The sequence below is a fragment of the Chaetomium globosum genome, genomic scaffold (assembly GCF_000143365.1).
Source record: "Chaetomium globosum CBS 148.51 scaffold_7 genomic scaffold, whole genome shotgun sequence".
NCBI classification, from domain to species: Eukaryota; Fungi; Ascomycota; class Sordariomycetes; order Sordariales; family Chaetomiaceae; genus Chaetomium; species Chaetomium globosum.
This window is the reverse complement of record NT_165982.1, coordinates 771,568-795,773: the sequence shown is the minus strand read 5'-3', so window position 1 is coordinate 795,773 and position 24,206 is coordinate 771,568. Positions and strand designations below refer to the sequence as shown.

At 57.7% G+C, this 24,206-nt stretch overlaps 8 protein-coding genes across 8 annotated transcripts; 4 read left to right on the top strand and 4 right to left on the bottom strand.

The window, feature by feature from the left end:
• Positions 1-394: 394 nt before the first annotated feature.
• Positions 395-2,062, top strand: CHGG_09830 (uncharacterized protein; the record flags this gene model as incomplete). The annotated part of the gene is made up of 3 exons (XM_001227756.1): positions 395-914; positions 992-1,511; positions 1,579-2,062. 3 exons carry the CDS (start codon positions 395-397, stop codon positions 2,060-2,062), a joined length of 1,524 nt encoding a protein of 507 aa, XP_001227757.1.
• A 1,131-nt stretch (positions 2,063-3,193) lies between these two features.
• On the top strand, positions 3,194-4,696 carry CHGG_09829 (uncharacterized protein; the record flags this gene model as incomplete). Its single annotated transcript, XM_001227755.1, has 1 exon — positions 3,194-4,696. The coding sequence occupies one exon, from the start codon at positions 3,194-3,196 to the stop codon at positions 4,694-4,696; it is 1,503 nt and encodes a 500-aa protein (XP_001227756.1).
• An 867-nt stretch (positions 4,697-5,563) lies between these two features.
• Positions 5,564-6,663, bottom strand: CHGG_09828 (uncharacterized protein; the record flags this gene model as incomplete). The annotated part of the gene is made up of 3 exons (XM_001227754.1): positions 5,564-6,085; positions 6,196-6,546; positions 6,631-6,663. 3 exons carry the CDS (start codon positions 6,661-6,663, stop codon positions 5,564-5,566), a joined length of 906 nt encoding a protein of 301 aa, XP_001227755.1.
• A 1,058-nt stretch (positions 6,664-7,721) lies between these two features.
• Positions 7,722-10,266, bottom strand: CHGG_09827 (uncharacterized protein; the record flags this gene model as incomplete). Its single annotated transcript, XM_001227753.1, has 3 exons — positions 7,722-7,898; positions 7,950-8,618; positions 8,686-10,266. 3 exons carry the CDS (start codon positions 10,264-10,266, stop codon positions 7,722-7,724), a joined length of 2,427 nt encoding a protein of 808 aa, XP_001227754.1.
• Positions 10,267-11,459: 1,193 nt separating this feature from the next.
• On the top strand, positions 11,460-15,022 carry CHGG_09826 (uncharacterized protein; the record flags this gene model as incomplete). Its single annotated transcript, XM_001227752.1, has 4 exons — positions 11,460-11,599; positions 11,654-14,485; positions 14,540-14,564; positions 14,630-15,022. The coding sequence occupies 4 exons, from the start codon at positions 11,460-11,462 to the stop codon at positions 15,020-15,022; spliced, it is 3,390 nt and encodes a 1,129-aa protein (XP_001227753.1).
• A 539-nt stretch (positions 15,023-15,561) lies between these two features.
• CHGG_09825 (uncharacterized protein) lies at positions 15,562-16,817 on the top strand (the record flags this gene model as incomplete). Its single annotated transcript, XM_001227751.1, has 2 exons — positions 15,562-16,403; positions 16,496-16,817. 2 exons carry the CDS (start codon positions 15,562-15,564, stop codon positions 16,815-16,817), a joined length of 1,164 nt encoding a protein of 387 aa, XP_001227752.1.
• Positions 16,818-16,981: 164 nt separating this feature from the next.
• Positions 16,982-19,022, bottom strand: CHGG_09824 (uncharacterized protein; the record flags this gene model as incomplete). Its single annotated transcript, XM_001227750.1, has 2 exons — positions 16,982-16,999; positions 17,058-19,022. 2 exons carry the CDS (start codon positions 19,020-19,022, stop codon positions 16,982-16,984), a joined length of 1,983 nt encoding a protein of 660 aa, XP_001227751.1.
• Positions 19,023-20,392: 1,370 nt separating this feature from the next.
• Positions 20,393-21,583, bottom strand: CHGG_09823 (uncharacterized protein; the record flags this gene model as incomplete). Its single annotated transcript, XM_001227749.1, has 1 exon — positions 20,393-21,583. The coding sequence occupies one exon, from the start codon at positions 21,581-21,583 to the stop codon at positions 20,393-20,395; it is 1,191 nt and encodes a 396-aa protein (XP_001227750.1).
• Positions 21,584-24,206: the final 2,623 nt, after the last annotated feature.

Below are 24,206 nucleotides of genomic sequence, written 5' to 3'. Positions count from 1 at the left end.
CTGGTACCTCATGTACCTACATCAGGTCTGCATAGGTAATTGGACTCTATACAATGCCAGTGTAGGAATTAGTGGGGTAGGACTTAGGAATACATATGTCTGGCTTCTTCAGGGGTGCTGGACATGTACATTCGTAGAATGATTTTCTACATTTGAGGGGTCACCTTCACACCGAAATTCTCTGGAACCGCCTTATAAACTGTGTGCTTTGGAGGAGAAAAGTGCTCCAACACTCGTGGTACTACCTCCAAGTTTCGGTTACTGTGTGATGCGTTGGTGCCTGACCACGACAGGTCTACGATAGGTCCAGCCACAACCAACAACGCCGTGTTTAATATATGACCTACCCGGGAAGGATTCGCGCGCCAAGAAAGCTGTTGAAGCGCCCGCTTTAATGGGGCTCGCCACGCTCTTTCTCACACTCCTCGCCCGGGTCCTCAGCTTCCATCCGCTCTTGATCCTGATGGCGTCCACAGACGGCGCGGTTCAAGCCTTGCAGGCAGCTTTTCCCGGAGGGCAGGTTCACATCCGGGGCAGCGATAAGTACGATAAGCTGAATGGCGCGTACCTGTCCGGCCTGGAGAGTGACCTCAAGCCTTTGCTTTTCTTTCAGCCGTCCAGCGTCACAGAAGTCGCCGCCTTCGTGTCTACCATCCGGCCCTTTGCAGGCTTGCTCGACTGCGCCATCCGCGGCGCGGGACAGCAGCCCCTTCCCGGCTGTGCCAATGTCGACAACGGCATCACTCTAGACCTGGGCCTGCTCGACGATATCACCCTCACCCAGGACAACTCTGTGGTCCAGATTGGGGCTGGCGCCCGCTGGGGCGCCGTCTACCAGAAACTGGATGCACTGGGTCTCAGTGTGACGGGAAGCCGCAGCGCCATGGGCGGTGTGGGAGGTCTGGCCCTGGCAGGTTCGTTACTCTGCCGTTGACTTTCGTGTTGCATTGATGTTTTGATGCTCAGGGAAACCATGGTTAACCCGCTGCAGGTGGCCTGTCCTTCTTCTCTAGCCGAGAGGGCTTCATCTGTGACAACGTCGTCAATTTCCAGGTCGTCCTCAGCTCCGGCAAGGTCATCAACGCCAATGCCAACGAGAACAGCGACCTCTGGGTTGCCCTCCGCGGCGGCGGCAACAACTTCGGCGTCGTCACGCGTTTCGACTTCCGCACCTTTAAGCAGGGGCTTCTTTGGGGCGGCAATGTCTTCTACTTTGCCGACAAGTTCCCTGGCCAGATCGAATCTCTTGTCAACGAGCTCAAGAAGCCCAATGCCAGCGATCAGACGCACATCATGATCAGCATTGGGCACTCGGGCGCCATGGCCACGGCATTCGGTGCTCCCATCATGTGCCTGAACCAGGCGTACTACAACGAGCCGGTCGAGAACCCCCCGGTCCTCGACCCTTTCACCAAGATGACGCCGCAGATTGACGTGCTTAACAGCATGTCTCTGAAGAACGTCACGGCTGCGGCGAGCGAGCAGACCGCGGCCGCCCAGAGCCAAGTCAGGTACGAGCAGACACATGCACACATCACCCTTGCCTCTACATGTATCTAAACCTATCTTCTCCCCCAGGGCGGCATACATCAACATCGCGGTCAAGGCCGATGTGGCCACGCTGCAAGCCATCAGCGACATCTACACGGCGGCCCTGCCTCCGCTGTACGGCGTCTCGGGCGCCACTCTCTCCCTCACGCTGCAGCCCTTCCCCGTCTCGCTGCTGGCCAAGTCGGACGCCCTCGGCGGCAACGTGCTGGGTCTGCACGCGGACGACGGCCCCATCGTCTCGGTCCTGCTGCTCTCGTACTGGGAGAAGCGTTCCGACGACGCGGCCGTGATCGCCTTCATGGAGAGAACGCTGGCGCAGATGCGCGCCGACGCGACGGCCAAGGGCACCATCATCCCCTACATCTATATGAACTACGCCTTCACCGGACAGGACGTCATCAACTCGTACGGGCCGGCCAACAAGGCCAAGCTGCAGGCGGCCAGCAAGAAGTACGATCCCATCGGGCTGTTCCAGAAGGCGTTCCCGGGCGGGTTCAAGCTGTTTGACTAAATCGGTGGAGGGCTCTGGATTCAATGTTACATGGATGATGGGATCAAAGTCGGTTTGGTGAACGGGGTTTGTTTGCTGGAGCTCAGTAACACGAGCTTCTAACCCCTTTTCACAGTACAAGCACGCAATTCAAGTTGTTATAGAATAATTCCTGTCCTTACCAGCTTCGTAACGTATTATGCATGTATGTACTAATACCCTCCAGGTAGGACATTTCCACAATCTGAATCCACTTACGATTGAATGATGCTCTCGTTGAATGAGCATGTCTCTGCCTATTCGCCGTGCATCCAGTAGTCAAGGCCAAGAGTTTGAAGAGGCAAAAGGGTGCCTTGCCAGAATTGATGGTGCTCTGTTGGTCCAGATTCGAGGGCTAAAAAATCCTTCGGTACTTCCAATATGCCTAGGTAAACAAAGAACCCCAATAAATTCCAAGTTCTTGGCAATGGAACACTCCGTGATTGGCACTGGGAAGGGATGTTGATGATAGCCTTGAAGCCTAACAGCACAGCGCCAACAAGGCACGGGTCTCGTTCTAGTAACTTCAGAGAAGATCCCGGGTATCAACGGTACTCGCTTGACCGACCTGCATCCGGATTTATCTTTCCGGCGTCGGAAGATTGGGCCAATGAGTATTGAAGTGCAGGGGATGATGCGTGTGCTGGAGGTTCCTCGGGCATGGCGCGTGTTGACCGAGCGGCGCCGCAAACCTGCATATATAGATGAGCCGCGTGTGCGTCTTGCGGACTGCCGCGCTGCTCTCGCATTGGGGGCCAGTGGCTTGCATATAGGTACATGTACATACATGTCCATGCGCAAGAAGGCGGCGTCAATGGAAATGTTGGTTGTAGCTGGGGCGTAAACAAGCCGTTCTTCACGTAACATCTCCATTGACGCCGCCTTCCTGCACATTGGAAAGGTTGCGTGAAGAGCAGCTCGTTTAGCCCCCAGATGCCGTAATTACCAGCTCATGAATCCATGAATCCGTCCAGATTCTTACAAGTGTGACCAAGGTCCAAGGCCACTTGGTGCCATCCGGTGGCCCGCGTCCATGTGCTGTTCCGCCGTTCTCTCCAGTCACTTTGCAACAGCCGCCTCTTTCTAATTGGGCATCGCCGATACTCCTTCATCATGCTGTCTGCCATCCCCGTGCTGGCCGTACTAGGTTACGCCGCGCAAACAGCTGCGTCAAAAGCATCCTACCGCTATGCGTCCGTTGCCGACAACTACAAGGGGCAGTATGGTGAAGTGATTCAGCGAGACGTGTGCGTTATCGGCGGAGGGGCCAGCGGTGTGCATGCCGCTGTGTCACTGAAGGACAAGGGCAAAACGGTGGTGGTGGTTGAACGCCTCAACCGCCTCGGAGGCAACACCCTCACCTACGTGGACTCGATCACGGGCATCCCCATCGATATTGGCGTCGTCGTCTTCCAGCCGCTCCCCGCCGTCCTGCGCTTCTTCGACAAATTCAAGGTGCCCCTGGCCAACACTTCGACGCTGACCGCCAACGTGCCCGGACAGCCCGCCAACCTCTCGGTCCCAGCACCCCTGTACCAGACGATCCAGACATACACCGACTTGCGGGACGGATCCGGCGTCAACATCACTCGGGATGACCTCTCCATCGGTCCAGCTCTGGCCGGGCTAGCAGCCGTCATGGCCAAATACAGCTACATCCTGGACGGCTTCCAGACGCTCCCGCACCCCGTGCCAGAGGACCTCGTCATGCCCTTCGGGGACTTTATGACGAAGCACAACCTCACGGCCGCCATCCCCATCGTCTTCCAGGTCGGCCAGGGTCTGGGAAGCCTGCTCCAGCTGCCCACGCTGTACGTGATCAAGTACTTCAACCTCGGCGACGTGGCCGCCCTCCGCGAGGGCTACCTCACCCAGGCCCAGGGCAACAACTCACTCCTCTACGTCCGCGCCGCCTCCTACCTGGGGCCCTCCAACATCCTGTTCGAATCCACCGTCATCTCCGCCAACCGGCGCCGCACCCCCTCCAACCGGGCGGAGCTCCTCGTCTCCGCGCGCGACGGCGGCGTGCGCCTGCTCTCCTGCGCGCAAATCCTGCTCACCATCCCGCCCACGCTGTCCAACCTCGCCGGCTGGGACCTGACGCCCGACGAGCACGCCGTCTTCTCCCAGCTCACGGGCGCGACGGGCTACTGGACGGGGCTGGTGCGGGGGGTGGGGCTGAACCAGACGGTGGCGCACCAGAACGCGGCGGCGACGACGCCGTTCCAGCTGCCCGTGCTGCCGGCGCTGTACCAGGTCGCTGCCGTGGGCGTGCTGGAGGACGTGTGGTGGGTCAAGCTGGGCGCCGACACGGCCACGCTGCCGGACGAGCAGGTCAGGGCGCGCGCGGTGCGGGAGATGCAGCGCGTGCAGGCCGCGCAGGGCGTGCCCGTGACGGAGCCGGAGTGGTTGATGTTTGACTCGCACGCGCCGTTTATGCTGCATGCGGGGGCGGAGGTGATTAGGGGGGGGTTTTATAAGAGGTTGGCGGGCTTGCAGGGGGGGTTGGGTGGGAGGATGTTCTATTCGGGGGCGGCGTTTCATACCCATTATAGTGGGTATTTGTGGCGTTATAATGAGGATGTGGTGATTCCGATGATGACGCGGAAAAGCTGAGTACCTACTTACCTACCTTAGGTAGCTGATCGTAACGAGATATTTGGTGTGAACATGAGCCCGGTTAGGTACATGTAGTCCCAACCGCAGCAGGCAATGAACATTTTAGCTCACCTAGACTACCACCTACAAGATGAAAACGGAAGGCTAGCATTGAAGCTGTTATCGGTGGGATCTCGTCTCTTGCCTTCTTCAAGGTCAATGTATTTGTGTAGAAATCCTAAGCTGCTTGTACTGTAGCGTGCTACAAACCTTTGGGCCGTTACAGTACACCGACCTTCCTTCCGTTTATATCATTTGCGTTTAGAGCGTTTTGCACAACATCTACATCCCTAACTACCTATTTAGGTACCTGGCAATCGTGTTGTTTCTGTCACCCAGAGTAAGGATGTGTTGCGGTGCCCCCATAGGTACGTGGAGGTGCTTTAGTGCTGACAACCCACAGCGTTGTAAGCTGCACATTGGAGACATGTTGAGACGGACTACATCACTCTAGATAGGCACCCAACCTTCTGCTGAGACGCGGCACCCATCGCTGCCGCTTTCAGCCTGGGAGCGGGCTTGCCTGGTTGCCATGAACCACCTGGAAGGCCAAGGGGCTGGGGATTCTTCGTCGACTGAATCATGTTCCGAATCATTGTCAGAGAACGGGCCATCGTACATGTCTTAGACTGGTGTGGCGGTTGGATTGACGGCGCTTCCCACTACCCTAGCTGTGAGACCTGAAAGGGAAACTGTCGAAGAGATTCGTACTGCAAGAGCTGGGAGGGGAGTATGAAGAAGGGATAAAGCATTCTTGTTGCATTCCTACCTAGATTCAGCTATCAACTATGGAACCCGACCTCTTCCATGTGGGATCCATTCTGCTTATAGCGCGCCTTCCCGCTCCAGCCAATTCTTCACTGCCTCCCTCACATCCTCGTACGGCACACCAAGCAAACCGTTTGCACTCTCCTCCTCGGGCAGCCCATTCCCTGCACCATCTGCAGAGTTGTGTGCCCTCAGCAAGTCCACAAACGCCGAGTAATCCCCGGCCGCGAGCTTCGTCTCACCGGCCTGTTGCAGATCCGCCGACTTTATCTTTGTGACGGCCAGTTTCGACCCCGTCAACTCCTCCACCACCGCAATCAGCTCGTTCTGCGAGAGGTTGAACGACGCCGTCGAGATGTACTTGTTGGCCGTCTCGTCGGGGTGCTTCAAGATGCCCGCCACGACCCTGCCAATCTGCGCGAGGGTGCTCGCATACCACTTCTCGTCGCCCGAGTCAATGACCGTGGCCGTCTTGTCCTTGATGCTGACCGTTCCCAGCCCGCTGCGCTCGAGGCCCTGGGAACCAGTTAGCCATGACCCGACCAGATGAACAATCACCCCTTCTTCCTCCCCCACAAACTGAAAGGAAATCAACAACCACTTACCCAATCAAAAAACAACCCCGTCGACACCCCCGTCCAACTCAACCCACCCTCCCCTTCCCTGACCACCCCCTCCAAATAATCCACCACCCCAACCTTCCCCGCCAACACCCTCCCAATCACCCGTTCCCTCACCACCCTCGTATTGATGCCAAACTCGGACGGCACGAAGCGCCGCACCCCCGCCGCCAGCGCCGCGTCCACCGCCGTGCGTTGCGCCGCCACGCCCTGCGTTGCCACCGCTGACACGACCGCGTCCTGGCCGGCGAAGGCGGCTGTGAGGGAGGAGAGGGAGGTGTAGTCGGCGGTGAGGGTGCGGGTGTCGGGGGGGAGGTTCGTGGGTGGGGTGGTTGTGGAGTTGGAGCGGGTGATGGCGGTCACGGTGAAGCCGGCGCGTTGGAGCTCGGTGATGAGGGATGGGCCGAGGTTGCCGGTGGCCTGGTTGGGGGGTGGGGGGTGTTAGTGAGGTGGTTGGGTTATTGAGAGGTTTGGGGGGTTGGAGGAGAGGGGAGGAGGACATACCCCGAGAACGGCGACTGTTTTGATGGGGGCCATGATGGTTGTTGGGTTTGTGTGTGCGTGTTTAAGTTATCTGGGCTCTTCGAGGTGGTGGACGTTGGATGGTGAGGCGAAAAGAAGCGGGAGTGTGGTCGGGAGATTCGAGACAGTAGATATAGGTAGACTAAATACAAGTGCCCACCCAGACATGTGATATGTTGCAAGAGTCGCGTGGTATTGCGTGGAACGGTTGAACTTCCCCGAGGGTGGGGTCATTGCGACTTAATACACCATACATGGCTCCACGACAAGGCCCCTTACGGCCGACCAAGCTCGGCAGATGAAACCCGACCGCTCGGGACGTCCATCAAGGGGTTGATTTCGGGACCTATGGAAGATACTTGACGCCCGATACCCAATGAATATGTTTTGTAGCGTGACCTTGATCTCAAGGAATGGAAAGCCCGGGTTCAAGTTAGAACTCATCCTATTGCCAAGAGTGATCGAACTTAAACTGGAGCGAAAGGTAGAATGGGCGGTTGGGTTCAGCTGACGCCTTTGACGAGCGTCACAATCTCGCAATATGAGCTTGACGAGACGTGACGAGGCCTGATTAAGCTACCTAGGTAGGTATGAGCTGTGCTGCTGCCCCTAAAACATATCACACCACTGTCCCGTAGCCAGTGTCACTCAACCATGGGGGCCTCGCACGTCCAAGTCTCACGATAGCACATACACCTACACCCGGAGACGCACAAAAACGGCGTGTGACCGTACCCCTATCCGGAGAGAGATGATAATAAGTATATTTTGATGCCCTCGAAGCGCCCCTTCTTTCCACCGTGCTCCCAAGCTCTTGTTGTCCGTCCCAGAACAAGAACAGATGGTATCTAATGACGCCGAGAGAAAAGCAGAACTCCCTCCAGCGGGATAAAACTGAGGAACGATTCCACAAACGGAAGTAGACTAGAACTGTGCGACAGAAACCGCCAAAGTTCTTGAAGAAACAATCTGTACGCCCCCTCTCGAGTAAAGCACATGCCGACGGCCAGCTCTTTCTTTCGCCATGGTATGCGTAATGGTCGTGACATCCCTGGGGCCCAGCATGCTGTCGTTTACCCAGCAAACTCCTTTGCTTTCCGTGCCAATATCCTGATATTGTTGACCAGCCCGTCCACCACCTCCACATACTGATGCGGCTGGCCCTCCATGGCCCTCCGGCCCTGCTCAATGACGGGAGCCGGGTCAATTTCAACCTCGAGTTCATGGTCCTTTTCCGTGCGCTGGGTATTCTGAAGCTCGTTAGTAACGGATACGCTTCTGGGGTGGCGTCCAAGACTTACGGTAACCCCCGCCACGCTCTGCGTAACCTGGGTCAGATCGATTTGATAACACCCGTGTTTGTAACTTAGCCGGTCCTTCATCCTTGCCGGAATAGGCGGGCGTCCGGTCGAACTCGCCATCTTCTCTAGGTCCTCGACCGTACCGTCCCAGTCCATTTCTAGGTTGACGCTGATGCGGCAATCTAGAGGCAAATCGGGGAAGTGCATGCTCAAATCGGCAATGCGCGCCTTGATAATCTTGTCGAGGACTTTGTTGGTCTTCTGGTCGTACGAGACTCGCACCTTGACGCTGTGACCCTTGGCGGCGATGGGCTTCGCAACACACACCGGTAGGAGGCGGTCGCGGACCGAGGCGGGCAGCTCAAAAAACTTATCGACCTCGCGGCGGTGGCGGTAGTCGATGGGTAGGCGCGGCCGGGGTAGTGCCGCGTTGGCTGCTTTATTTCCGGGGTGCGTTTGCTGCACCAGGAAGTTGAGAAAACCGTTGAAGGACTTGTGTTGAACCTCGGTCATACTCGACCGGAACCCAAGCCAGTTGCCGTTGTCGCTCAGTACACACTCCGATTGAACGGGAAGTTCCACTCGTTGATTAGTGCTCTTGTCGACGAGCATGCCGAGTTTGGCTTTCGATCTCAAACTTGACGCCGCGGCTTTGGATTTCACCAATGTCTTCATTAAGAATAACGTATTGGAATAAAAAGTCAGCCACTTGCTTGGTGAATTGCTCCTGGGGAACCGAGTTGGTGATGCTGGCCTCCCATGGTCCTAGCGGGCCCCATTGAGTGCCGGCGTCCGACGGCGCGCTCGCCGCCGGTGTGGTTGGGGCCGCCGCGCGTTTCTCTTCCGGCGAGGCATGCCGACTTTGCAAGCGTTCAACCTTGACGGGCTGATCCGGTTGACGGTCGGCCTTGCCGTTGACTTGGGGTCCGGAATGCGGAACCGGCTGATAAAGAACCCGGTGAGGTTGAGCGGGCGCCCGATCCTTGCGCGACTCTGCCCATCCCGGTATGGTCCGGTACAACACCCTTCGTTTCATGGCCTTCATCGCCATGATTGGACGTTGCATGGGGGCGCCGGGATCGGAGTGGGTCGGACGTCCGTTTTGTTCTTCAAACGGAGGCGGTCGTGTCTCTCGTTTTTCTAGCTCCTCCGGTTGTAGTTCCCTGTCGTCAAGCTTCCGTTTGGCTGGTGTGGCGGCGCGTTCTGCCATGGTGGGAGCGGTATGGGCTTGGTTCGCGTAGGGTTCAAGATCAGAAACCGAGGTGCCGGGGCGACCGGAGCTGCTTGGCAAACTGGGGACTCGTGTTTTTGGGCTCACGCTAACGCTTCGTTCCCTGTCGCTTTGTTGTTGCTGCGTCCGGGCGGATTCCTGACTCCGAGTGTCCTGGATGCTGTGAACACTCGAATGCCTGGGCAGTGACGGCGGCGGTGGAGGCGGCGGCGACGTTTGTGAAGTTGGATGGATTCCCGGCCCCGGCAAGCGCTGTTGGTATGGGCTTGGCGGCCCGTATGTCCCGCCGACTTGAGCTGGACGAGCGGACAACGGGACCGTTCCCCCAGGTGTCGGTGGTTGTGAGGATTGACGTTGGTAGGGGTCCGCTTGTTGAAGAGGACGCGGTGCTGCCACGGGACTCCCCTGGGCGAAAGGCGCGCCGTAATGTGCCGATTGGCTGTGTGCCGATGTTGGCGTTGGTGTAGACTGCATCGATTGAGCCCGATGCAAAAAAGAATGCCCCGTGCCTGGGGTCGCGATCGGTGGAGTTTGGGGAATGTGAGACCCTTGCATGTACGGGCCGGCGGCCGGCGGGCCTGTCATACCCACGGCAGCCGCGGGCTGGGGATAGCTGTCTCGGTGGTATGAGGCCGTCGGCGGGTACTGGTGTCGCTGCACGGGGCTCGTGGGATTTTGCTGCGGCGGGAAGGGATAGCCACCGGCGCTGCTCAGCGAGGCAGTTGGAGTTTGTCGGTACGGAGAGGCTACCGACCCAGGGCCGAGGCCCGGCGATCGGAGATCGTTCGTTGGGATTTGCTGGAGCTGCGGTGGCGGCGGGCGGTTGGCGTAGGAAGTCGGAGGAGCCTGAAAGGGGGGCGGGGATGCGAATGGGCCAGAGGGCATATGGTGCGCGCCATAGTCGTGGGAGATATGCCGCCCAGGAGACGGTTGAGTTTGGCTGTAGTCGCGAAAAGACTGCTGTGGATTTGCCTGCACCGGAGTCGACGGCGGCGCGGGTTGCTGCGCATGTTGTTGCAGCTGTGGCGGTTTGTTCGGGGCTCCTGCGGAAGGGACATTATCGTTCAGCATGCCCCTGAGATCCATTTTGACGTCGATGTCGGTTACTGATAACTGTTCGTTCGGGTTTGGTTCGATCCTGTCTCCCACGCGACCAAGGGTTCAGCTCTTTGTTTCGTTCGCGCAATCCTCCTCTTGAAGACCATCGAGGGATACGTCCAATCTAGTGACAAGACAACGTAGACAAATCGGTTATCGTGGGGTCGCGCGCGAAGGAATGATGGTGTCTGTCAATGTTCCGAATGATCGCGACAAACGGGCGTCACATCGTCGAGCTGAGCTTTGCGTCGGCAAGAGAATAAATAACTAGCACGAGCGAGTCGAGTCGCCACTGTTCGCTCCCATACCAGGAACAAAATGAGATGAAAGCAGCGAAGGCCTCGAGGCTCGGAATATTGTTTGGCTGGACTACTGCACACGCGACGATATCGTCATGACATGGCGCGTGGGGGAGGAAGTTGTAGAGCTAAAAAGCCTGAAGTGTGCGCCAGAAGATGCGCCAGTGTGGATTTGCTCCTGCCTGGGACGCGAATGTGCTTGGCCGCTGCTCCAAATCACTGCCTAACAATGAGCGGGCATTCCGCATGCGGAAGTGCTCCCTGCTTGCGATTTCGATCTGTCAATTCAATTGGAATCAATGATAAAAGAAATGATACAGCTACGGAAGGTTTGGAACAGCTAAGCCACAGCGTGGAGCATGTCGCGAGCGTTGCCGTTTGGCGCCGCGTGTTACAGAGTTCGAGAGGCACAAGAGTTCGCGGCTCGAGGGGCCAGAGAGCTGGCCTTGTTGGAGGGACATGTGAGCTAGCCGTATTGGGTCAGAATCAGAAGCCCAGCGTGGCTGAAAGAATCAGAGCAAGCCCAGAGCCATTTCCCAGACCCACCACTCAGAAGCTCGGAAAATCCCAAGATCCGGAACACCGTTGATTGACTTGGGGGCGGTGGGCCATCTGGCGCAAGGCAGGAGCTTCCTGACGTGGACCAGCTGAGGCGACGCCGCAGCCCGAGCTTCTCAACAGCTCGAACTTCCCGTCCAACATCCAACCGATCCGCTATCAACTCATCCTCCATCAACCCATCCTCCATCCGCCCAACGGAACCTCGAAACCATCTCCCATTTTGATCCGCGCCTGGTGTTCGGGAACCTCGCGAGCGATTCTTTTTTAAATAAAAAAGCCAAATCCGACATCTCTAACTTACCCCTCCACCGCGACGCCACCATGCCGGGCCTCGTTTCAGCGACCGGAGTGCTGGCTTTCCTGGCTGACGAAGAGCCGGAGCTCAAGGTTTTTGCCCTCAAGACTCTCAACGATGACATTGATACCGTTTGGACCGAGGTCGCAGGCGCATTGAGCCAGATGTAGGCATCACAGCAATCCCCCTTGGTGAAACATCAGCTAACTGTGGCATCTAGTGAGGCGTTGTACGAAGATGAGAGCTTCCCCGAGCGTCGACTCGCCGCGCTTGTGCTCGCCAAGGTCTACTTCCACCTCCAAGACTACAATGAGAGCATGACATTTGCGCTTGCCGCCGGCCCTCTCTTTAAGCTTGATGCGCCGGGCGAGTTCGAAGAGACCATCATCTCCAAGTGTGTTGACCAGTATATCGCTGTGTCATCATCGCGCCACACCCCCGCCAACCAATCGAAGCATGACGTTGCGCTGCCCGCCCTTGCCACCACTTTTGGTAGCGGTTCGCTCGACGGTTCGGCTTTGATCTCGCCCACCACTCCCTTTTCCCAGTCGATGCTACCTTCCAAGTCTCTTCTCTCCCGTGACTCGGTCGACAACACCATCCTGGACCCTTCCTTCCAGCCGACCAAGGAGGGGCGCTCCGCTTCGGTGGCCCAAATAACAGACAGCACCACCTGGACGGCCCTGGAGAACGTCATTGAGCGGCTATTCGAGAGCTGCCTGGCCGAGAGAAAGTATCGGCAAGTGGTCGGTATTGCTGTGGAGGCAAAGAATTTGAGCGTTCTCCGCAGGGTTATCAAGCGGGCTATCAAAGAAGGGGAGCGGGACAAGACGAAGTCGCAAGAGGCCGAGGAGTTGATGGACTATGCGCTTAGCGTTTGCATGGACATCGTCCAGGAACGTGGTCTCCGGACCCAGATTCTGCGTCTGATCCTTGACCTCCTAAACGAGCTCCCGAATCCGGATATGTTCGCCATCGCCAAGTGTGTTGTTTATTTGGACTCGGCTGAGGAAGCCTCCTCATTGCTTCTTGAGCTCATCCTCAACAGCAAAAGCAGCGAGATCCCGGTTGCTTACCAAATTGCCTTTGACCTCTATGACAACGGAACACAGGAGTTTCTGGCAAAGGTGATCAAGGCTCTGCCCACGCCGAAACAGCCGGAAGCGGAGCAGAGAGCCGAGAGCGCCGAGGGTGCCGCTGAGTCCGAGGCTCTCCTTCAAAATGAGGAGAGCGACGTGGCCGAGGATCACGTCGAAATATTCAAGAACGTTCGGTCAATTCTCGATGGAAGCGCTACAATCATGCTCAACTTGGAGTTCCTTTACCGCAACAACCATACCGACTTGAGCATTCTCAACAAGGTACGCGACAGTCTAGAAGCCCGCAATTCCATTTTCCACACCGCCGTCACGTTCTGCAACGCTTTTATGAACGCGGGAACTACGCACGACAAGTTCTTTAGAGACAACCTCGAGTGGTTGGGTAAGGCTGTCAACTGGTCGAAGTTCACCGCGACTGCTGCGCTCGGCGTTATCCACCGTGGAAATACTAGCCAATCCCGGAAGCTACTCGAGCCGTACCTGCCCAAGCAAGGTGGTGTGTCCAGCGGTTCCATCTTTAGCCAGGGTGGTGCCCTCTACGCCTACGGTTTGATTCACGCGAACCACGGCGCCGAGGCGCTGGACTACCTCCGGACCATGTTCAACGCTGCGGACGAGGAAGTTATCCAGCATGGCGGGGCTTTGGGTCTCGGTATTGCCGGTATGGCTTGCGGTAACGAGCAAATCTACGAGGATCTGACTAAGGTGCTCTTCGCGGATTCTGCCCTTAACGGCGAGGCTGTTGGCTTGGCCGTTGGCCTCATCATGTTGGGGACCGGAAATGCCAAGGCTCTCGAGACCATGTTCACCTACGCCCACGAGACGAGTCATGAGAAGATTGTCCGCGGGTGTGCTCTCGGCATGGCGCTCATTATGTATGGGCGGCAAGAAGGGGCAGATAGCATGATCGAGGGTCTCTTGAACGACCCCGACCCGACACTGCGGTATGGCGGTATCCTCACAGTGGCCATGGCCTATTGCGGGACGGGAAGCAACAAGGCTGTCCGGAAGCTCCTGCATACCGCCGTCAGCGATGTCAACGACGACGTGCGCCGGATCGCTGTCATGAGTCTCGGCTTCATCCTCTTCCGGAAGCCTGGCAGTGTTCCTCGCATGGTCGAGTTACTTGCCGAGTCATACAACCCTCACGTACGGTATGGCTCTGCTATGGCCCTCGGCATCGCATGCGCCGGTACCGGGCTGGACGAGGCCATCGATCTGCTTGAGCCGATGATGAAGGACCCGACGGACTTCGTCCGACAGGGCGCGCTCATTGCGCTGTCTATGATCATGGTACAGCAAAACGAGGCCCTGAACCCGAAAGTCACCGCGATTCGAAAGACCCTGAAGAAAGTGGTCGGTGACCGCCACGAGGACGCCATGACCAAATTTGGTGCAGCCCTTGCCCTGGGTATCCTTGATGCTGGCGGTCGGAACTGCACTATCGGCCTCCAGACGCAGACGGGTAACCTGAACATGGCAGGTATTGTTGGGATGGCTGTCTTCACTCAGTATTGGTACTGGTTCCCGTTCACCCACTTCCTTTCCTTGAGCTTTGTGCCCACGTCGATCATCGGCCTCGACCCCGACCTCGAGATGCCCAGCATCAAATTCCACTGCGCCGCACGCCCAAGCCTGTTTGACTATCCCCCTGAGCAGGAAGTCAAGGTGGAGGAGGGACCCTCCTTGGTTACGACTGCCATATTGTCAACCACGGCCCAGGCGAAGCGCCGCGCTCAGAAAAAGGAGCGCGCGCAGCGTCGCGAAAGCATGGACATTGACACCCCCACTGTCACCAAGGCACCTGCACCGGCTGGCGACAAAATGGATGTTGACGATGAGAAGAAGCCCAAAGTGGAGGAGTCGAAGGAGAACGAGGGCGACGTGGTGGTGGAAAAAGAAGGCTCGGCGGGCTCGGACTCGAAGAAGAAGGTTGAGAAGGAGAAGGTCGGGTACGAGATCGAGAACATGTCGCGTGTGCTCCCCGGCCAGCTCAAGTATATCAGCTTCCCGGCCGGGCGCTACAAGCCGGTGAAGAAGGCAGGTCTCATCATCCCATCAGTGTGATCCGATCACCTAGCTAACCATTTCCATAGCCTACCGGCGGCCCAATTCTTCTCCACGATACGCGAGCCGGCGAACCTAAGGAGCTGATCGAGGAGAAGCTGAAGAAGGTCACCACCGAGCGTGCCCCTGTGGCGGGCGCTGCGGCCCCTGGTACCACCCCGCGCAACGCGGCGCAGTCGCTGCTTTCAAATTGGTCCTCGCGGGCGATGACCGGCGCCGGCGCCAGCAACATCCAGGACTTGAACGACCTGCTCCAGCTTACGGCGCGTGGAGCACAAGAACGTGCGGCCGAAGTTGGTAGCGGAGCCGCGGCCGCCGCGGGCGTGCTGACTGCAGTGGATGAGGACAACGAGGGTGACGAGGAGGCACCTGCTCCAGCGGACTTCGAGTACTTTACGGATGCCGAGGAGGATGAGGAATAAGTGTTGTCTTGGGGAGGAGTGCTGTATATTACTAATGTAATATTGCCTTGTGAGACGCAAGGATAGACAGATCTTGACCCTTCGGGGCTATTGACCTCTTCCCGGTGCCTAGCGCTGAATCTTTCCTTTATCTTGCCCGCTGATACTTGAAATGTGTGGAGATGCTAAAAGTGGTTGCTAATAATGTGAGCGCTTTGCAGTCTGAATTGGCTTGGCAGTGGAAGGATGCAGAGGGGTGCGGAACCGACGTCATCGATCCGCCAAATCCGGCGTCAAACACAAAGGTCGAACTTGGGAGCTACGCTCGACTGACCACCATCAAAAACCAATCTTAGATTTCTAGTTTAGTGTTTTGTCATACATAAGCTTTCTCATTCAGCAAAGTTTCCCATCCCAACTCAAACCATATAGTCCCATCTCAAACAGGCACCACACCCCCTCTTCAATCTCAAAAACCCCTCCACCAAATCAACTCAAAACGACCCAAACAAGCAATAAAGAGAACCAGAAAAAAAGAGAAAAAAAAAAAATCCCAACCAATGGCAGACGCCTACCTCATCCGGGTCACCGCCGGACCCAACTACGACCCGGCCTCGCACGTCGAGATCCCGGTCAACGACCCGCGCCCGGTCCGCGTCGTCGCCAACGCCCTGCTCGACGCCGACCTGTGCGTGCGTGTCCACAACTACCGCGGCCTGCCCCGTGCGGCGCCCAAGACGTCGCCGTATTTTGAGCAGGAGCCGCATGGATATAATGGGGATCAGTATTCGATTGCGCTGAGGTTTCGGTTGAAGAGGCCGGGTGGGGGTGGTGAGGGGGTGGATAAGGGGCGTGGGGATGATAAGGTGGGTGAGGGAGAGGGTGAGGATGAACTGGGGGTTGATGAGGAAGGGGAAGCGAAGCCGGATGGGGTGCTGGGAACGGATCTGCAGTTCGGCAACGACTTCGATCACCCCATCCGCGACCGCCTGCCGCCTGGGTTTGGCACGGCGATGAACATCGTCAAGTGGTGGATCGATCCCGGGCTGGAAGGAGACCCATACGCTGACGTGCCCTACCTCTACGGCCCCGCCTTGAGTTCCTTCAATGCGGTCCATGTCGGTGAGGGCGAGGAGGACGAAGCGAAGGGCGGGTTGTGGTTCGAGGAAGGGGGCGACGAGGCGGGGAAGGAGTGGCGAAAAGAGCTCGGCGCGCCGGACGATCCGAAGCAGAGGATGAAGTGGGCTTTAAAGACGGAGAATAAGGAAAAGTGGACGTGGGAGTATGAGAGGGCGTACGGCGTCGATTTCTTCAATCCGTACATCGACTTCAACGAGTTCGCGTTGCGGCTCCCGGGGTTCAACCTGCCGATCATGAAGTACTGGGATGGGCAAGGGTTGAGGTACGTTTCTTTTCGTCTTTTACCATCCCCCCCTCCAAGTTGAGCGTCAAGTCTGCGGGTGTATGGCAAAAAACAAGTCTTACACAATGTAGGCATCACCGCAAACGCTCACACCAGCTCAGATACGTGCTACGAAACCGCTCGACTGGGCAGGTTTATCTCGTTGTGCTGTTCACCCTGCACTTGGCTGAAGACGTGAACGAGGATGGTACGCTGAAGCCTGCCGCGCTGGAGGCTATGAAACGGGGTCAGGGGCAAAAACAACAGCCGTTCCTCGGACCCGAGTCAGACCTGGAGCTTGAACCTGACGAGGAAGACTTTAATGAAGAGGAGGCTTTGAGCGAGGCAAGACGGAAATTGTCAGGGGTGGATTTGGAAGGGGAAAGCGGGACAAAGGCGGATGATGTAGATTGAGAATAGATGCATCTAGAAGGCAAGGAGTAGGCTGCAAGACGACATGAAAAACTCTCCTGTGTGTTACTAATAGATTCTTGAGGGTATTATTCCCGACATATGTGTGTAAACGCTGTAGGTACGCCTGACAATGCTTCTCCAGGGCCAGCCCTTCACGCCCCGAATCACCCCGATCCGAGTTCCTATGACATTAACCGTCAGTACTTCATCCCCTCAACCGATCACAGAGGGCACACTTACACTAGCAAATGGACTCCTCGCCCTGATCCTCTCCCCAAAGAACACCAATACCCACGGCACAATCGTCAACACAGCCGCGATACCCCCCAACAACCCCCCCGCCCCAGCCTCCCCCAAGTTTCGAAACAACGGCCCCGTCACCAGTGGGAACGCGCCACCAAGAACGTTTCGACAAAACGACTGGGCTGCGAGTGCTGACGAGGCGTACTTGTGGTAGGTATCCGCGAAGTAGTTGAAGACGGCCAGGTAAATGGAGAGGATGCCCATCGTTGCTAGCACAACACCAATTGCGGGGCCAATCCAATGCGATCCGGGGCGTGCGGCGAAACCAAAGATGAACAAGCCAATTGGCAAGAACGTGCTGGTCAAGCAGGTGAAGTAGAGGCGGGACTCGGGAGCGGAGGCCGGAAAGCGCCGGCGGAGGAAAGCCCATACGCGGTCGGAGCCGGTCGCAGATCGGTTCTTGCTAGCCGAGTCATCAGAGCTGTCGCCGTTGGCGCCAGGATCGAGAGAAGGATCAGCCGCCCATTTTGGGTGGTAAAGGATGCGATCCTGCCAGAGGCCGATCGCAGTGGCGAAGATGGCGCCGATGATCAGCGACACAAATACGTAGCCCGACTCCGCGAGGGTGAAGTCGTAGACACGCTGGAATACCAGCGGGATGGAGCCGAATGTGAGGTAGAGGATGCCCCACGCAAAAGCCACCCAGAGCGAAAAGAAGAAGACGACAGGCTCCGTAAAGAGGAAGTGGAATGGCCGCGAGATCGAAGTGGCTATCATCTTGCCGAGTGATGCCCGTTCCTCGTCCTCCTTAACCATCCACCGGATCCGTCTCAACGTGGCTGTCGGCTGCGGATGATCCGCCATCGATCCCTTTTCCTCGTCCCTGCCATCCTCCACGACTGAGCCATCACACATACTCCCACCCTCGACCTGCCACACCCCAAAATACCCCTCGGCTTCCAGCTCCTCGTACCACTTATTCAACGCCTTCGCCTTCCTCGACAACAACACCGACCCGCGGCTCTCCTGGAAAAACACCACCACCAACAAAATTGTCACACCACACATAATCACCTGATGCCAAAAGACCCACTTCCACCTCCCGGCATCAGCCAACCTCTCCGCCATAACAGCACCCACCAACGGCCCGGCCCCCGTCCCAGCCAACACGCTCCCGCTAAACACCGCCATGGGCGTATTCCGCCCCTTCGCATCCCACATATCCGCAATAACACCCCCCACCATCGTGCTAAACACCGACGCGCCAACGCCCACCAAAAACCGCGCCACCAACATCCCCGCCAGATCCTCCACCACGCCACACACCGCCTGAAACACCACGTACACCACCCCCGCCACCACAAACACGGGGTAGCGGCCGTTCATCTCGGACAGCGGCGCGAGCACCATCGGTGCCAGCGCGAAGCCCATGCAGAAGGTCGTTATCCCGGCCAGCACGGCTTCGTCGGACGGGTGGCCCGCGAGGGCGTCTTGGATGAGGTTCTGGGGTGGCGAGTAGGAGCCTGCCGTGTAGGCGGTCAGCCAGGTGGCGACGCAGGAGAGGGCGAGCATGACGTATTTGCGCGAGGTGGGCCAGGTTTGGGGGTTGGCGTATCGTGTGAGATCGGGGGGTCGGGGCGGGTTGCTATCATCGTTGTCCTTCTTGTTCCGCTTCTTGTTCTTGTTCTTGTTGTTGTTGTTGTTGTTGTTGTTGTTGTTGTTGTTGTTGTCGTTGCTATGTGGGAGTGGGCTGTTGAAGGAGGAGTGGCGGGTGGTGGTGTTGGGGCTTGGGAGGGGGGTTTCAAAGGTGAGGTAGAGATGGGCAATCTCAGTGTTGGCGTCCAGGCTGGTATATGTTTGCGGTGTTGGTGTGCTGGCTTGTGAGAAAAAGGCTGACGATGGCGCTTGATCGATGCCGTCTTGACCCGCGGCAGGCGCGTGGGTATCGCGTGCGCCAGCCATGGCTACCAGGTAGTCTGCGATCGCGATCACTCTTGTTGGTGCAAAGAAGATGGCGGATCAAACGATTCCGCGTCGAACTGACACGCGGAATATGGCGAGTCGGGTGGTAGGCACTCCCCGGGGAAGGCACACGGACTCAGTGACGTTTTGGTAGCTCCCCCAGCACGACAGGAACCGTGAGCCCGAGGAGGAGCAAAGGATGCAGATGCCGGGAACCCAAGACTGAGGTACGGTCTTCTTTTCGAAACGAAAGTGGTAGCGGACTCCGCATCGGACTTTCCACGCCATGCAACCGCCATGTTAAACCCGGAGATACGGATCCGTACACATCGATCTTTGATGGACCCAGAGACACCAACCGAAGGGAACAACCCAGTGCGGATCTAAGCTGGCCCCTTGCGTGTAATGTAACTTGCCCGCCTCTACATACAATACACCAGACCGGCGTCGTAGTCGATGCAAACTCTGCATCAGTTACGGCCTTGGAGTGGACCGAGCAACCGAGATCAGCACATGGCCCCCGCTGACGAACGAGAGGCGTCGAGACGGCGATGTCAACCGCGTTTTAGTGGTGAAATGTCACATTTCCGCGGCAACGACTGCGTTTCTTTTTCCGGCCCGACCCCGGTACATGCCAATGGGCCACCGAGGGATCCCGTTCCGTTGGGAGATCAGAGATGGCGTGCATCCGTTTTTGACCAAACTTTGCAACTTGTCAAATGAACAGTGGTGATTGGTGAAGTTCAAGAAAGGTGCGCTCCAAGTCGCCTGGCCGGCAGGAGGCCGCTTGCCGTCTGATGCTGGAAAGTGGGTTTTTTATCCCACCCTCATTAAAACCGACTATTACCAGACCCACTGAGGTTCAACGGCCAATGGGTCCGTTCTTGGCTGTGACAAACCCCACAACCGGTCAACCACACTTTGCATATCGCAACCGTTCTTTCCTGGCTTGACACGCGCTTGGGACCATCCTCACCGACCTTCTTTTTTCAACTCTCCACCAACGCATTATAAATCCAGATGCGGCTCCGCCCAATGCTTCCTACAGACATCACCATTACCATTAGCGTGGTCGGGAATAGGGATTTTGATGAGGCTATCTCCGAGCCTCGGTGCCTGCTCCCGCTGGTTTGGCTCAGCGACTGAAGCGGGGATCACGGGAATCGCATCGGGTTCCACACTCGCGGCATCATGTGGCAAAGCCGGCAATGGATTCGGCACCAAAGAAAGGGGGTTTGATATGTTTCTGTCGTCATGATATTTACAGGTTACATTTGTCATTGCTCCCAGCGGCTGTCGTTCACCGAAGCCGCCTCCGAAGAAAGACCCACAAGCCAGCGAACCCTCGAATACCCATTCCCCAAACGATTTTACGACAGAGTCGGGGCGCTGGCGGCCCAGGGTGCCCAGCTGGCGAGGTCGGCGGTGACGTCGCTGCGCTCGACGGCGCCCGGAGCGGTGCCGCTGTTGAGCAGGAAGTAGTTGATGTAGCTGGTGAGCTCGGCGTTCTGGTTGCTCGGGAACTGACAGTGGTTGTGCCCACCAACGAGCGAGAAGCCCATGTTGTTGGGCACGCCGTAGGCCTTGTAGATGGCCCGGCCGGCCTTCATGCAGCCTGTCGTCGACACGGGGCCGAGCCAGTCGATGTTGTTCTCGAAGGCGATCAAGCCGCGCGGCACGATCATGGCCGACAGGAAATGGTGGTCCTGCGGGATCGTGGGGACCGACCGGACGTAAGGGTCGAAGTTCTTGGAGAACCACGGGTTCTCGCCGACGATCTGCTGCGCAGTCTGGATGTTGGCACCGCTCGACTTCTGCTGGTCGCTGATGCGCCAGCACGCCGCGCCACCGGCGCCGGACTCCTGGGGGATCGTGAGCGCGATGCGGTCGACGAAGGCGCCCGTGATGAAAGCACCCTTGCCGTTGCGCGAGCAGCCGGTCACGCCGAGCCGCTTGGTGTCGATGCCCGACGAAGCGCCGACCTGCTCTAGGCCGTCAATGAGCCGGTCCACACCCCACGCCCACGCCGTGAGCGAACCCGCCGAGTGGCCGCTGCCAAAGAGGTCATAGAACTTGCCACGGCCGCGCGACCCGCTGCCCGACTGCGCGCCGAACTCGTCGTTGTTGAACGTGATGGTAGCCACGGTGCTCGGGATCGGGATCGACGCGCCGCCGATGCCGATGATGGCCGGGAAGGGGCCACTACCGGAGGGCTTCCTGATCGATGCGCTGAAGGATATGCTCTTGCTACCCACCGTCACCTTGACGGTGATGCCGGTGCCGCTCATGGACGCCTCGACCTTGTCCGGCGCCGGCGGGTACTCGCCGAGCTCGTACTGCTGCATGATCTTGCTAATCTCGGCCCGGCGGCACTCGAAGTCGGCCTTGGTCGTGATCTTGGTGCCCGCCGCGTTCGTGAACGGGTCGGGGAGCTTGGCCGAGTTGACTGTCGGGTAGCTGTCCTTGACCGAGCATTCCTGGCGCTCGAAGATCTCGCTCGCGGGCGCAGCCACGGCGAACGCCGCGCCGGCCACTAGGAGGGCTGAAGCCAAGTGAACCATTTTGGGTGTGGGAATCTGGGTATGTTGTTGAGCGCGCAGAGATATTGAGGCTGCGGACGAGATGTCTTCTGCCGCTGATGTCGATCTTCCGGCTAGTCTTTATAGGAGCGACGCCGTCTCGAGCGGGGAGGCAACCCGGCCCCTTCCCCTGATGCTCGTGATATTGTCCCACCGCGTGGCCATCTTCCGACCGATATTAACCATGGCTCGACATGATATTGGGTCATCAACAACAGCCAGCGTCCTGGTTTCCTTTGAACCGCCCCGCGGGAGGGACGGGCGCCGTGAGGGTGCCTTGCAGCCTCTGGATATTTGCGGCCAGTGGAACATTCCCCACATGCCTCACCTCCGTACCCAGCCCTCTGGCCAGGAATGGAATTGCTAGCCCCGACCAGGTAGGTTTGTTTGGTTCCCAGTCACGCTAGGCAACGAGAGCTTGTGGTGCCAAACCATGTGGCGGCTCAAAAGGTAGCACCCGAATCACTACCCTTGGCACTTTGGATGATCGGCGCCCTGAGCTCATGTTCAAGCCTGTGCGATTCCAGGGCAAGGCTGGGGGTTGATTCGGGTAATATGGGTATTTGCCCTTTTTCTGCCCACGCGTCGCTGATCCAGCGCGGCCCCTTTTTTCTCGGCCCCTACTTCGGGCTCCGATTGGCACGGCCGACTGGAGATGGCCGAATGCAGCCACGGCTGCCCCGGTCCGGACGGCGGGGCCACGAGCTTAGGAGATGTTCTATCATCCTTCTTTGGCGGTTCTTTCGTTTCTTTTGCATCCTGACTTCTCCATAGGTGGGAAAACTCGTTGTTTTGCGGTATTGCCCTGCAGCCTTAATCGAGACCTTAATCTGATAATATCAAAACAGCATTTGCATTCATGTGGGAATCGTCAACTCCACATTCCGAATAACATTCTCGTGACGCAGTACAGCCCGGCCATGCCACCTACATGTAGATAGCTAGACAATGGCGCCGGTCATCCAACTATATAGTCGAGGACAGAAACAAATCCGCGATCAGAATAACGCTCCCTGTTGTCATACTTCGCCATCGCCCGCGGAGAACGCCAGCGGAGGTTCACGATTGACACATCGTTGCCAAGCACATTAAAAGTCCGACGTGACATCAAAACTACGGCAAAATTGCGTCAACCATGGTTAGAGAGGTTGACTGCCAGACTAACAGTCCGGGGCACATGATATGCCGGCAGCTTGCATATGTCCCGGACAGGGTCCTATGCGGAGGAGACACCCATTCCCAGCCTCTGTCGGTATGTACCCCGTGCTTGGCGCTTAGCAGGCAAGATTCCGTTGGCATTGCCTGATTCAGTCCTATTTTTCCCTTTGCTTTGATCGTCTAGCAGCGGTACGAGGGCGCAAGGTCACTCCCTGCCCGCCTCGTTTCAAGAACCCAGGTCTCCCGGCTGCGTTCGCGGCGGACCCGGGACCGGGGCAGTGGTTGGAAATATAACCGCCAATATCAACACACCTGGATCATCGTCCGCCGGTGTCTATCTAGATTGAGATGCGGGGAATGTACGGATAGCCATAGGGTCAACGCACCTTTGATATGCGTGCGTCAGGGTCTCACAGCCTTGACTAGGTGGAAAAACTAGACCAGTTTTCGCCGCCACTATTATACTACTATGTCTCCTGCCATACGACGTCCGGCCAAGCCTTGCAACGTACAGCTGCATCGTTCGCCTAAGTATACTATCCCTCGCCCAGACTCTCACCTGCAGAGAACCGCCGCCGAGAAGTTCCCTTCAACAGCAAATATGGTTCTCCAGCTCTTGGCAAGCTTGGCCCTTCTCTCGGGGCCAGCTCTAGCCCACGGCGGCCTAGCTAACTACACCGTAGGCGATACATGGTACAGAGGGTGCGTACGATCCCGACGTTGTAGTAAACATGGCGAAATGGCATCACCAACGGCCAAGCCCACATGGGCAAGCCGAAGAAGCCAAGCCTCTCTCCTCCCACCGCAATGCCACCATTCGTCCTGATACCACACCACGAGCAAACAAGCTAGGAAACAAGCGAGACCACCCAGACTAACAAACTCGCCCCCGCCCCCCAACAGCTACGACCCCTCGACCCCCGCCGCCGACCAGCTCGGCCAGCCATGGATGATCCAGCGGCAGTGGGCGTCCATCGACCCCATCTTCAGCGTGACCGACCCCCACCTCGCCTGCAACAATCCGGGCGTGGCCCCGCCCGCGTACATCCCGCTGCGCGCCGGCGACAACATCACCGCCGTCTACTGGTACTGGCTGCACCCCGTCGGGCCCATGACCGTGTGGCTCGCGCGCTGTGCGGATGACGACTCCGGGGAGGATGTGGATTGTGGGGAGGTGGATGTGCCCAAGGTGGGGTGGTTCAAGATTTGGGAGGCCCGGGTTGTTGGAGGGCCGAATCTCGGCCGAGGGGCTGTGGTATCAGAAGGACTTTTCAGCGCTGGGATGGGCAGTCCCGGGGTTGTGGCCGGGGCGATACCCGCTCGCTTGAAGAGTGGGTTGTACATGATCTGGCATGAGATTTTGTCGATCCATGTCGAGTTGAAGCCGCAGTTTTATTCCAGAATGTGCGCATCTCAATATTACGGGGGGCGGGAAGTTGATGGTGCC